We start from the raw sequence: 15,097 nt of genomic DNA, 5'->3' as shown, positions 1-15,097 counted from the left end.
TTGTTCTATTTTCTTGATCACTCTTCTGTAGGGCAGTGACCTTAAACATTTGAGTTATGTTGTTGATATGCACTTGGCATGGGAGACAACTCTTATGCAAGATTGTAATCAAAAAGTATAAAATTAAGTTGTTTTGTGTACTTAGAATAATGTTTCTCTAGAGTTCCAATTAACATGATATATTCATACCACGATTGCATCTGGGCATAAAAAAATCACACACCCATTTAATAAATTCTGTGTGAAATTTACAACTTGCTTTTTAACAGTTCTTTTCATTCTGTTGTAAATATGTCCTAAACAATTAGATATAAATGATGCAAATAATATAACACATATGTAAACGAAAATGAAATATATGTCTTCTGCTACGGGAAAAAGTGACAATTTTGAGGTGATATACAGCCTGAATTAATGTTTTTTTCTATTTGTGATTCTTCAGAGAAAAAAATTCCACTTTGTAACTCCAGTTACAGATTCAGAACAAGACTGTTGCACATTACTGAAGGTTTAAATATCCAAATAACAAGCATGCATACAAACGGTCATATTTTATTATCAATAAGAAAAGGATTGATGCCTAGTAACTGTATTCAAATATCAAATATATGCAAATAAGTGGAATCCACTGAATGACCAATTCAAAAAAGCACAAAACACCCAGAACTTTTACCAAAAGCAGTTTACACTGATTACATGCACCATCAGAAAACACCGACTGCACTTCTGGCTGGTGCACAAGATTTTGGTTTTATGATTGCCAATAAACACTGTAATACTAGTATTGCCTGACACAAATTTACACACGACAACAAATCTAGCTTAATGACGAATATCTGTAAAAATATAACCAGTATCAATCATCACAATCATTACAAAACAGAAAAACAAGCTCTTCAAATTAAGCTCTGCTTAGACAAACAGCATCATCTATTAGCATACATACACACAGTCCTAAACAGAACATTATATTCTCTCTTTCTCTGCTAAACAATTAACCACCATTATGGGGTGGGGTGAGATGAGATAAACACTTCCTGGCAGACTCGTTCTGATATACATCCAAATTATTTAAGAGACGACTTCAATTCTCTTCTGTTTCTCTCTGACTCTTGATTCTCACTGTCCTAATCACAATCACCACAATGAAGAATCATCCTGAACACACTGCCACGTTTATTCACAAAGGCTGTTGCTGCATCTAGGGTTGATACACAGGCTGTTGACCCCCAATAATCATACTGTAGGCCCCATAGTCACTAGGTAAACTTGTAACAGGTATACTGTGCGATGTAGACTGGGGCAACATGTTCTGTGACACTGGTGGCACAGTCTGACTCACACTTGGATTCTTGGTATGTGGAAGAGATAACCAGATGGCCCTGGTATGCTGAAAAAAGTAACCACCATTAGCATGTATTATAATACTGGACACCATTCCTATTCCCACATCTTAGATTCATATATGTCACTCTTGTAATGCATATTTTTTTGGGTCTTGAAAATATACTTTATCCAATCAAATATTTTCTCTCCTTGTCTCTTGCTCTCTTCACCCAAATTTTAATTTGTGCTTTCTAAGATTTCATTACTAAAGATGTATAACCAACTAGTTAAATATTATTGGTTTCATTATGCATTAAGTCTTATTTTATATACCGATAATTTTCATAATACATTAAATCTTTTAAAGAGCAAAATAAACAATGACATAAAATTACAGTTCGAACAACACAAGCATTCATTCCAAGAACTAAATTATTCATGGCATCCATCCATACATCTGCAGAGTACAGGATTTCACAAATACCTTTCTAATGACAGACAAATAAAAAATGAACTTACTTATTTGTGAAGTTTTGATATGATCCACTGTTCATTTGTTGTACTTGTGGCTGCTGAGGACCTTGCTGAATTGAAGGAGGGGGCATCGTCGCACCTGGACCTTGATTTACTGAAGGCATCTGACCTTGACCTGGCATTATGTACTGTTGCTGGCCATTGTACATTGGTTGCTAGAATAATAATAATAATAATAATAAACAATGGCATTAATAAAATAAATAACTGATAATGACAACAATGATAAAGAATAACTATATAAACAAATTTAAAACAATTAGTAGTTATTATGCATTAAAAGCAATCACATCATGAAAACTCTCATATACATTCCTGCAACAAAAAATATAAAGACCAAATAATGATCCACCTGTTGAGAAAACAATATACAATTTATAAATCCATAATCTATCCAAGGAGACAATGGTACACAATTTATAAATCCATGATCTATCCATGGAGACAATGGTACACAAGGTCTAAATTCATGATCTATCCATGGAGACAATGGTACACAATTTGTAAATCCATGATCTATCCATGGATATAATGTTACACAATTTATAAATCCATGATCTATCCATGGAGACGATGGAACACAATGTCTAAATCCATGATCTATCCATGGAGACAATGGTACACAATTTGTAAATCCATGATCTATCCATGGATATAATGTTACACAATTTATAAATCCATGATCTATCCATGGAGACGATGGAACACAATGTCTAAATCCATGATCTATCCATGGAGACAATGGTACACAATTTGTAAATCCATGATCTATCCATGGAGATAATGGTACACAATTTATAAATCGATGATCTATCCATGGAGACGATGGTACACAATGTCTTAATCCATGAACTATCCATGGAGACAACAGTACACAATTTCCAAATCCCTGATCTGTGGAGACAATAGTGCACAATTTCCAAATCTGTGATTTATCTCCATGGAGACAAAAGTACATAATGTCTAAATTGATGATCTAACTGTGGAGACAACAGAGCACAATTTCCCATCATCTATTTGTGGAACAAACAGTACATAATGTCCAAATGCAAAATCTATCTGCAGAGAAAATAGTGCACAATTTTCAAATCCATAAATTTATTATAAGAAATATTAGCCATTAAGTTTTTGCAAAACCATTGAAAGTTACACCCTCATTAATTAGTACAGTATTTTCATCAAACAGTACAACATCATCATCAAGCAAAACTACAGCCTCATGAAACATTATCATGGCCTCATTAAACAGTATTATGGCCTTGTCAAACAGTACAATGGCATCATCAAACAGTACAACAGCCTCATGAAACATTATCATGGCCTCATTAAACAGTATTATGGCCTTGTCAAACAGTACAATGGCATCATCAAACAGTACAACAGCTTCATGAAACATTATCATGGCCTCATTAAACTGTATTATAGCCTTGTCAAACAGTACAATGGCATTATCAAACAGTACAACAGCCTCATGAAACATTATCATGGCCTCATTAAACAGTATTATGGCCTTGTCAAACAGTACAATGGCATCATCAAACAGTACAACAGCCTCATGAAACATTATCATGGCCTCATTAAACTGTATTATAGCCTTGTCAAACAGTACAATGGCATTATCAAACAGTACAACAGCCTCATGAAACATTATCATGGCCTCATTAAACAGTATTATGGCCTTGTCAAACAGTACAATGGCATCATCAAACAGTACAACAGCCTCATGAAACATTATCATGGCCTCATTAAACTGTATTATAGCCTTGTCAAACAGTACAATGGCATTATCAAACAGTACAACAGCCTCATGAAACATTATCATGGCCTCATTAAACAGTATTATGGCCTTGTCAAACAGTACAATGGCATCATCAAACAGTACAACAGCCTCATGAAACATTATCATGGCCTCATTAAACTGTATTATAGCCTTGTCAAACAGTACAATGGCATTATCAAACAGTACAACAGCCTCATGAAACATTATCATGGCCTCATTAAACAGTATTATGGCCTTGTCAAACAGTACAATGGCATCATCAAACAGTACAACAGCCTCATGAAACATTATCATGGCCTCATTAAACTGTATTATAGCCTTGTCAAACAGTACAATGGCATCATCAAACAGTATGATATCCTGATCAAAAGTTTGGGTCAAGACAACATGTATAAATTGTTACCTTGTTCATCATTGATTGTGGTGCAATTCCCATTCCCATTTGGAGGTTAAAGGTCATTTGACTCTTGTAGCCATATGGTAATGGTGTCTCCTTCATTAAGTTGTGGTACATCTGTAGAGCATCCATCACTTTTTTGTTAAATTCACACAAACTAGCATGTTTTCTGAAAAACATAATCTGTATATATGAGGTAACTACTTCATATTAGATCATTATAAACATTAAATGATAAAGACATGCACTTTCTCTCGAGTTCTAAATTGATCATTATGGGTTACAAAATGTACTTGCTGAAATGACAAAATGAAGTTGCATGTGAGCAATGAAAATTTCTCAAATCAGGAAATGTTATTGTCAGCTCATTTATCATTGACAAAGAGCTAAAGTAATGTTTTATCAGCAGCAATGAAATGCTGAAGTTTTGATGTTGTTAAATGTTTGATCCCTTACTAAGGTATGTGTTCAATTCTTGGCTTATGTACCTTGTCTTTGGGCATTATGACCTCATATGAGCACATTATAAATTACACACTGTAATTAATTTTAAATGAAATGAGTAGCTAAATTACATTATTAAATTACAAAAAGGCATAATAAATAATATCATTGTAATTAAAGTAAAGCATAATAAATAACACCATTGTAATTACAAAAAAAGCATAATAAATTACTGTTTTTTAATTACAAATAGTTATAAGTAGTTTATCAAATGTCACTAGAACAGGCAATTTAAATCAATTGATTTAAAAACTTCACCAAAAAATTACATTACAGAAGATTCACTATTTAATTCTGAATTGACTTCCTTAAAATGAATTTGTAAAGTTGAGGAAGCTCATCTGTAACATTAGTGACTGCTGTGGAGTGAATGGACGTCGATTTTAACGGCATATTCAACACATTATTTGCTATATCATACCCAGAAAATGGGTGTTAAATGCCATTTCCAAGGAGACAGCTATACAGTTTAGTACCCAGGCTGGCTTGGGTGGGTGCTGAACCCAAGACCACTGGATTGAAGTCTGATGTTCTACCAACTGATCTACCACAGCTATACAAACAGGTCACAGAAGAAGAGTATGAGTCTGGGGGATATAAATGTGTGGGGAAAATTCAGAAAATTGTGTTTTCACAGTAAACTGTGAATGATCATTTTTCATGGAGATGCAATTGCTGAATATGATGTTGGTTGGTCTTTAGCAGAACTTTCAACACATTAATGGTTAAATCAGGCGTAGGGACCTATGTGCCTTTCCCATGAACATGCCATGACAGTTGGCCTGGATGGGTATCAAACCAAAGAAACTTGGTTAAAAGTCCAATGTTCTGCCAAACGAACCAGCACAACTCAATTACTGGTTGAATAAAACACTTTAAATGACCTAAAAGGTAAATTTCATAAACAATAGAACAAATCATGAATGGATATGTAAACAATGTGAGATATATATATATGCACATACATACATGCATACATACACACACACACACACACACACACACACACACACAGATAGAAGATAAACAATCAACAGAGGAAAAAAAACAATGCTGACAGTCCAAGGCAAGTTAAACATTTTGCTGGGCAAGTAAAACTTTCTTTTGCCCACATTATTTTACAGAATATGAAGTAGAAATTATGGTTTTCATTAACATCATGAAATTGGACACAATTCTTTTAGGATTTTCCAGCCCTGAACATAAAGTAACCAAGGATAAACAGAATCCATGTGTGTTGGACATGATGTAACCAAGGATGAATATATTCCATGTGTGCTGGATATGATGTAACCAAGGATAAAAATACCTCATGTGTGCAGGACATGATGTAACCAAGGATAAACAGACCTCATGTGTGCTGGACATGAAGTAACCATGGATGAGCAGACCTCATGTGTGTTGGACAAGATGTAACCATGGATAAACAGATCCCATGTGTGTTGGACATGATGTAACCAAGGATAAATATATCCCATGTGAGCTGGACAAGATGTAACCAAAGATAAACAGAATCCATGTGTGCTGGACATAATGTAATCAAGGATAAACATACCTTGTGTGTGCCAGACATGATGTAACCAAGGATAAACAGATTCCATGTGTGCCGGACATGATGTAACTAAGGATAAACATACCTCATGTGTGCAGGACATGATGTAACCAAGGATAAACAGAATCCATGTGCGTTGGACATGATTTCACCAAGGGTGAATAGATCCCATGTGAGCTGGACAAAATGAAACCAAGGATAAACAGATTCCATGTATACTGGACATGATGTAACCAAGGCTAAACAGACCTCATGTGTGCCGGACATGCTGTAACCAAGGCTAAACAGACCTCATGTGTGCCAGACATGATGTAACCAAGGATAAACAGATTCCATGTGTGCTGGACATGATGTAACTAAGGATAAACATACCTCATGTGTGCAGGACATGATGTAACCAAGCATAAACAGACCTCATGTGTGCTGGACATGCTGTAACCAAGGATAAACAAACCTCATGTGTGCTGGACATGATGTAACTAAGGATAAACATACCTCATGTGTGCAGGACATGATGTAACCAAGCATAAACAGACCTCATGTGTGCTGGACATGCTGTAACCAAGGATAAACAAACCTCATGTGTGCTGGACATGATGTAACCATGGATGAGCAGACCTCATATGTGTTGGACAAGATGTAACCATGGATAAACAGATCCCATGTGTGTTGGACATGATGTAACCAAGGATAAATATATCCCATGTGAGCTGGACAAGATGTAACCAAAGATAAACAGAATCCATGTGTGCTGGACACGATGTAACCAAGGATAAACATACCTCATGTGTGCCAGACATGATGTAACCAAGGATAAACAGAATCCATGTGTGTTGGACATGATTTCACCAAGGGTAAATATATCCCATGTGAGCTGGACAAGATGAAACCAAGGATAAACAGATTCCATGTATATTGGACATGATGTAACCAAGGCTAAACAGACCTCAAGTGTGCCGGACATGCTGTAACCAAGGCTAAACAGACCTCATGTGTGCGAGGCATGATGTAACCAAGGATAAACAGATTCCATGTGTGCTGGACATGATGTAACCAAGGATAAACAGACCTCATGTGTTCTGGACATGCTGTAACCAAGGATAAACAGACCTCATGTGTGCTGGACATGCTGTAACCAAGGATAAACAGAACTCATGTGTGCCAGACATGATGTAACCAAGGATAAAGAGACCTCATGTGTGCTGGGCATGATGTAACCAAGGATAAACAGACTCCATGTGTGCTGGACATGATGTAACCAAGGATAAACAGACCTCATGTGTGCCGGACACGATGTAACCAAGGATAAACAGACCTCATGTGTGCTGGACATGATGTAACCAAGGATAAACAGACCTCATGTGTGCCAGACATGATGTAGCAAATGATAAACAGATTCCATGACCTTAATTCTGGTATAAGAACAAGAAGTAAACGAGGAGTTCTAAATTAAATACATAACTGAGCGTGTATGTGTAGAGGAGATTACAGTTGTAAAGGGCAAGATTTAAGGGGTAACGTCCCATATAATCAAGTCAAAATATATAATTATTAGTCCTTCATCAATATACCATTGTTACCCATAGAAAATAAAAAAAAGCGGTCATGCTTGCCATAATATGAAGGACAAAAAGTGATTTCAGACTAAATATACAATGGTATCATATCTCAGTCCTATTCACAAAAGGATTTTTTTTATGAACTGATTTATAGCGGATCATCAGTTATATAACTTATAATAGGCTCCCACTAAACCTGTTCTCTCCAAGATAGCCTGAGATACTGCAAATATAATTTTTAAAAACCTTTATTTATTTCAGTCATTTTTAGCACAAGCTATTTAATGGATCTAGCAAACTATTTTCTTTTAAAATCAGAATTAGCGGGCGTAATAATTCTAAAACTCATATCTAAAATAATCATTTTGCCGTTTGGAAAATTTCCACCCGTCAGTTGAGTCAGCAGTAAATTATTATTCCGCATAGTTCACAATTATGCAAACACTTCAGTCCAACGCATGGACTTGAAGAACATTCCATACCATCTCTCTATACTGTGATTCATCCAACATACATACATACATACATACATACATACATACATACATACACGCACGCACACACACATACAAACATACATACATGCATGCACGCATGCACACATAAGTACGTACATGCATGCATACATGCATACAAACATACATACATACATACAAAGGGGCCCTAATTACTGCAATAGCAACTCCATTTGAGTCTCTGACTTGGCCAGTGATGATATGTGAAAAAGCTTGCCAGTAGTTTCTCGTGGATCTATATATATATGTGTGTGTGTGTGTGTGTGTGTGTGTGTGTCTTGGTAGTCTCTTGAGCCGAGGAAGACAAGTTGTGCGATCTCATCTACGATGGACACGAATGTGGCTCTGGAGTCCAAATTCAGATGAAAACAGGCGGTTGTAGGTGGGGCATGGGACACCGGTGGTTGGGGGAGGCTGGGATACAGATCTGTGACGTATCTCACGAGCTGCAGCAAGATGCTGGTGGCTATCAACCTTGAAGGTAGGACAGGCTTTTTTGGTCCAGGGTCACCATTGGCTTTTGTCTGAGGCAGTGAGCTCGAGCTGGTGGGGTTGAATGTCTGTCTATTTGATGTGAGATTGTCTTTGTACCTCCTGCGATAGTTTCGGTTGCCCTGGGGTAGCTCGTCAAAGAACAGCAGCTTTAGGATTCTGTCTTGATCCAAGCGGATGACATGGCCAGTCCAACGAAGCTGGGCCTGAATTAGTTTAACTTCGATGCTTGTTGTGCTGGCTCTATCAAGGACTTCCTAGTTGGTAATCCGGTCCTGCCACTTGATCCGCATGATGGATCTCAGGAAGCGCTGGTGGAATTGTTGCTTCTGACTGACATGCCTTTGATAGAGTCCATGTTTTACAGTCATACAAGAGAGATGTGAGGACAACTGTATTGTACACTTTCATCTTTATTGACAGGCGTATCTCCTTGTGCTGCAAGACCTTAGTTTGCAGTCGTCCGAGTGCTTGACTGACTTTTTGGATCCTCACAGTGATCTTTGTCCAGTGAGCCATCACTGGATATTGTGCTGCCAAGGTATTTGAAACTGTCCACATTCTTCAGCTGCGTGTCGCCAATGGTGATGCAGGGTTGTGATTGGACAGTGTTTATGGATAGATTTGGAAGAGGACTTCTATTTTTCCTAGGCTAATTGTGAGTCCTAATAGGTTGTAGGCTTGAGCGAACCTGTCTATGATTGCCTGTAGGTGAATCTCTTCATGGGCCATGATGGCACATTCATCTGCAACGAGTGCTTCAGTGATGAGTCTTTCTAGCGTCTTTGCTGTTGAAGCTAGGCGTCGGAGATCAAACACTGATCCATCCAGGCAATATATAATGTAGATACCAAGGTCAAGGTCATTGGTGGCATGGAGCAGTACCCGTGTGAAGAAGAGGTTGAAGAGTACCGGAGCAAGTACACATCCCTGTTTGACACCATTAGATATGGGGAATTCATCAGATGGTTCGCCGTCTGAGAGAATCTCTCCAGTCATGTCATCGTGGAAGAACCAGATGAGATTGGTAAACTTCTAAGTACATCCAAGCTTCTTGAGTACTACCCACTGTCCGTCTCTGTTGACTGTCTCTAAAGCATTTGTCAGGTACACGCGGACGGCATACATATTCATGTTCTGCTCAAGGCACTTCTCCTGGATTTGTCTAACTGCTATGACCATGGCAACGGTGCTGCGGTCTGGGCAAAAACCACACTGAGACTCGTTATCTTCTGACACTGCCGCAATAAGTCTGTTGAGAATGATGCGAGCAAGTATTCTGCAAGCTATGGAGAGCAATGAGATGCCTCTGTAGTTATTGTAGTCCACACGTGTGCCTTTATTCTTATAGATTATCACAACTGATTCATCGAAGAGGTCATCTGGCATCTCTTCCATCCAGATGCTGATTAGCACTTTGTGGAATACCCTCAGAGTCTGTTCATTGAGAGCCTTGTACACCTCTGCTGGGATACCATCCTTTCCAGGTGCCCTGCCATAGTTCATTTTTTAAATGGCCACCCATAACTCCTATATTCGTTGGAGGAACATCCAGTTGGTCGTGCGTTGGCTGTTGGGGTATTTGTTCAAGAACAGATTGGCTGACCGACGAGGACAGGTTTAGGAGCTGACTAAAGTGTTGTTTCCAACTGTCCTTAATGCCAGCCTTGTCCTTTATTAGTGTACTGCCATCTGCAGCAAGCAAGGGGGCAGAACCAGACTCTGAAGGGCTGAAGATTGACTTAATGGCATTGTAGAATGCTTCAGAGTTGTTAGTGTCGGCAGAGCGTTGCACTTCATCAGCTTTCCTTTCCAACGAATGGTCATGAATCTTGCTGATTTCTCCCTGAGCTTCAGCTTGATACCATTTGAAGCGGTCTTTTTTGAGGATGGAGTTTGTGTCATTCTGCCATCTCATGAATGCTTTGTTCTTTCTGGCAAGCAGATCTTCAATGGTACCATTGTTCTCGTAGAACCAGTCTTGATGAGTTCATTTCTTGGGACACAGAGTCGCCATAGCTGTTTCTCTTATCATGGCCCTGAGCTTGTTTCATTTCTTGGAGGCATTTCCACGTATAGGTCCGTTGGTGGACAGCTTGTCATCTAGGCTCTTCTGGAAATTTAGCTGGATGGAAGGCTGCTGGAGTTTGACAATGTAGAAGGCTGTGCGCACAAGCTTAGGACGCATTGGGTGATGTGGGGCGATGCACAGCTTTGGGGTAGTTTGGACAAGTTTGTGGTTTGTCCATCATTCTGCTCCTCGCATGGCCTTGGTAATGAGGACATCCTGGGCATTGTATTGGCGGACCATAATATAGTTGATTAAGTGCCATTGTTGAGTTCTGGGGTGCATCTAGATGTTATTGTGATTGTTTGCCATTTTGAACATTGAATTTGTGATTAGGAGGTCAAATTATGCACACTTGCTGAGTAGGAGCAGGCTGTTGTTTTTCATCTTGCCAACACCGTGCTTTCCAAGCACACCTTTCCATCGACCATACCTGCAGCCAACATGGGCGCTGAAGTCTTCCGGTAGTATGATCTTGTCATCAGCTGGAACTGAGAACAGTACAGAGCTGAGGTCCATATAGAACTGCTCAGTGGTTTCCACTGGGCTCGAGAGGGTAGGGGCATAGGCGCTGATGATTGTTCGTGGCGTTTGTGGCTGATAGGTAATCGCAGTTTCATTAGCCTCTCATTGATACCAATAGGCAGGTCTGGAAGCTGCTCCAGAAGACTTGATTTGTTAGCCAGGCCGACTCCATGGATCCTGTCCTCATTTTGGGATTTTCCTTTCCAGAAGAATGTTTAGCCACATGCTAGCTCAGTCAGAGAACCTTCCTCTGCATTCCTGGTTTCACTCAAGGCTGCACTGTCGATATTGTAGTGTGAAAGCTCCTTAGCAACTAGGGCTGTTCTCCTGTGAGGTCTTGCTAAGTTCTTTTTGTCCATGAGAGTATGGATGTTCCATGATCCAATACTATTTGTCTTTGATAGTTTTGACTGCCGATATGGATGATCTTGCCAGCTGTGGCAAGCTGGCCAGATTTTGAAGGGCAGGCTACTTTTAGGCCACCTTCCCGAGGCCCCTCCCTATGCAAGGTGAGCAGCACTGTCCTGAAAAGGTCTGCTCAGTCGCCCTGGATGCTGCCGAACTGTTCTGCTGACCTGGATACAGAGCAAAGCAACCACTTTTCCAAGCACCATCTACATGCAGGGCTATGACTGCAACTCCCAGTGGTCATCTCCACCTATTGCATCACCATTCGCAGTCGCCGTAGGACTTTGGTAGGTGCAGATAATGAATGATGAGTGTGATGAGGATGAATCTATCACAACATAACCTGTGCGTAAAGGAGATTAAGATGAAGCAACCTTTGCACAGAGATAGCCTCACTCTCATGGCCTTTGTAACTGGAACTCAGTGGTATGAAGATTCGTCATGGCTGTGGACTACTTCAGACGCATTGGATGGCCATGACGTCTTCAGTGCCTTGTCATGCACTGTGCTCTCCACAAAGCGTCTGCAGATTTGCCTTCGTGGCTATTGGATCACTCGGTTGATCTCTTCCACCCAGTCTGTCGAAGCTGGCTTTGCATGCAAGGATAGGCAAGCTCCTAAGTCATTCAGGGTTTGAGGCCCGTTGGTTACCCTCAACCTAGTTTAGCCGGCCAGTCCAAGCCATTGCCCATGGTCTGGCCACTGTGCATGCTACAGCTGCTTGGAGCTACAGGTGAGAGCTGAGCGCTTGGTGGGGATCAAAGGTGGACGAGCTACTCCCAAATATATATATATATATATATATATATATATATATATATATATATATATATATATCTTTTTCCACCATATTTGCATACTTGTGCCCACAACTGTTGTTGGAAACATAAGTATGTGCATACATGTACTGAGGTATAGGTATGCATTCATATATATATATATATATATATATATATATATATATATATATATATATATATATATATATATATATATATATAACCTGTAACACTCAAAAGATTTAAATAAATTTAGTATGGTAATTTACATGTTGAATGTATCATTGTCAGACGTCCTCATTTATTTCCTTGTTTAAAAACAAACTAATTTATCTTTTTAGAATATTAAATTTGACATTTTAAGATGATCACACAGAGCAGTACAGATTGAAAAGTAGACAGGCAACAGGTAACTTAAAAACCAGTGTAATTAAAAACTTGTTAGTTCATGCATTTTATTTTTTTATCAGGACTAAAAACTAAAATATTGGATTTTTTACTTTTTAATGCATAACTTGTAAATCTAATATGTCATATGGCTTGCATAGCTTGATTCATGTTCACTAGGGCCATGGCCATTCGAAATGATATGTCACCATTATGAATACTATTTAATGTGTGGAAAATCAGCCATATTCATTTTACCAGTAAATATCAATACATTTTAATGTGTGGAAAATCAGCATATACATTTTACCAGTAAGTGTCTACACATTTTTAATGTTTGCCACCATTGACAAGTTTATTTGATTTTTAATTATAAATGACATAATTTCCAAGTGAACCCTACCCAGCCTTAAAAAAAATATTCAATAGAAAGTTCGGAAAGAAAATTCAGATGCAGAGCCTTTTAAGATCTTTTCACCAGATTGGACACTTAAGGATGAAACCTGTGATGAAGTTGAAATGCTCATAAATAGCTATTCTGGATTAAAAGAGTAAAGAAAAATATGAGATAGAAAAGTTAAAATGAAAAATAACTCCAGAAAATGTTTATACCAAAAGGAATACCTCTATTTAATTGTTCCATTAAATCTGCCTTTGACCTGTACTAAGGTCAAAATAGATGGTTCTTCATTGGTTGTTGGGGAAAATTACCCACCCTCCTCGTTAACCCACACTTAACTGTAAGATGGAAATAGCCCTACTATACAACTTTCAGAAGTGACAGACCTTACAAGTTTATATGCTATGAATGTCTATTGGATATTTGGAGTCATGAACTCATCTGAGACAAGAGAAATACAAAGTCGCTAAAATATACTTGTACAATAACTGTGCCGGTGACCCAAGCATGTGCATTCAAAAGTATGTCCTACATGATTCTGCTAGAAAACAGTTACAACCGACTGTGTGCTATTATTTTAACTGACAGGAAATCTGCAAGCACATAATACATCAGAATTTTTAAGTTATTCCCATATATATGTGCTTTACTGGCAGTATATGAAAGCAGTTATAGCCTACTGGGTGCTTATATGTGAACTGACAGGAAATCAGCAAGTAATAATATATCAGCATTATATATATATATATATATATATATATATATATATATATATATATATATATATACACACACACACACACACACACATATACATACACTGCTCCGGTGGACTAGTGGTTAGAGCGTCCGCCTCGGATGCGGGAGGTCGTGGGTTCGATCCCCGACCGAATCATACCAAAGACTTACAAAAATGGTACTAACAGCTGCCTCGCTTGGCGCTCAGCATTAAAAGGCTAGTGTTAGGACTGGTCGGCCCAGTGTCAGGATAATGTGACTGGGTGGGACATCATGCTACATGTCTGCGACATGATGCCCCAGTGCTAGACATCACTATAAACTGCCACATTGCAGACATTGTAGCGATATGACTGAAAAATTGTTAAAGCTACATTAAAAATCAAAATCACATCACATCACATATACATACATATGTGTGTGTGCTCTGCTGGCAGTATATAAAAGCAGTTATAGCCTATTGTGTGCTTTTATGTGAACTGACAGGAAATCAGCAAGTAATAATATATCAGCATTATATATATATATATATATATATATATATATATATATATATATATATATATATATACACAAACACACACATGTGTGTGTGTGTTCTACTGGCAGTATATAAAAGCAGCTATAGCCTATTGTGTGCTATTGTGTCAACTGACATTAGCTCAGTAAGCCGAAAATACAACAGCAAGTTATGTACATATAACACGTATACATGTATCAAATATACATATACCAAGTAGGCCCTAATCTGCAGGTGCATTATGCTACAGCAGATCAGATCTTTGTTGCCTGTAATTTGACTTTACTTATAATCGAGTAAATTTTTATTATATGTGCTTTAATAGCAGTATATGAAATGTGCTAGCACTATATGATGCATATTGATAATTGACAGTTCTTTATATATATATATATATATATATATATATATATATATATATATATATATATATATATATATACTACAAGTTGAGTCAAGCTACAAACAACAAAGATCCTGATCTGGTATAGCATAATTCACTTGCTGTTCAGGGTCAGTGTTGTTTGTTCAACTGATTACTCCGAACAATTTACACAGTTCCAGATCTGCTGGTTCAATATGCGATGGCAGATCTGGGGCTCTGAAGTTTGCA

General features: G+C 38.1%; 1 protein-coding gene across 3 annotated transcripts in view; it reads right to left on the bottom strand.

Moving 5' to 3' along the window:
• Positions 1-457: 457 nt before the first annotated feature.
• The window catches only part of LOC149786939 (uncharacterized), a 34,741-nt gene continuing 20,101 nt past the window's right edge, over positions 458-15,097 (bottom strand). For 2 of the 3 annotated variants that reach the window (XM_089977470.1, XM_089977471.1), the window contains 3 exons: positions 4,044-4,206; positions 1,846-2,015; positions 458-1,390 (listed from right to left, as the gene is read on the bottom strand). In XM_089977470.1, the coding sequence (XP_089833596.1) occupies positions 1,339-1,390; positions 1,846-2,015; positions 4,044-4,169 (348 nt within the window). In that variant the 5' untranslated portion in view covers positions 4,170-4,206 and the 3' untranslated portion in view covers positions 458-1,338. Of the gene's footprint in view, positions 1,391-1,845; positions 2,016-4,043; positions 5,640-15,097 lie in introns of those variants that run through there. The other variant, XM_089977469.1, reaches the window with a different exon arrangement.

Source organism: Sinohyriopsis cumingii, chromosome 12, assembly GCF_028554795.1.
Source record: "Sinohyriopsis cumingii isolate HCF-2022 chromosome 12, ASM2855479v2, whole genome shotgun sequence".
Lineage (NCBI taxonomy): Eukaryota > Metazoa > Mollusca > Bivalvia > Unionida > Unionidae > Sinohyriopsis > Sinohyriopsis cumingii.
The sequence above is the reverse complement of the archived record's forward strand: the minus strand, read 5'-3'. Positions and strand labels throughout refer to the sequence as shown.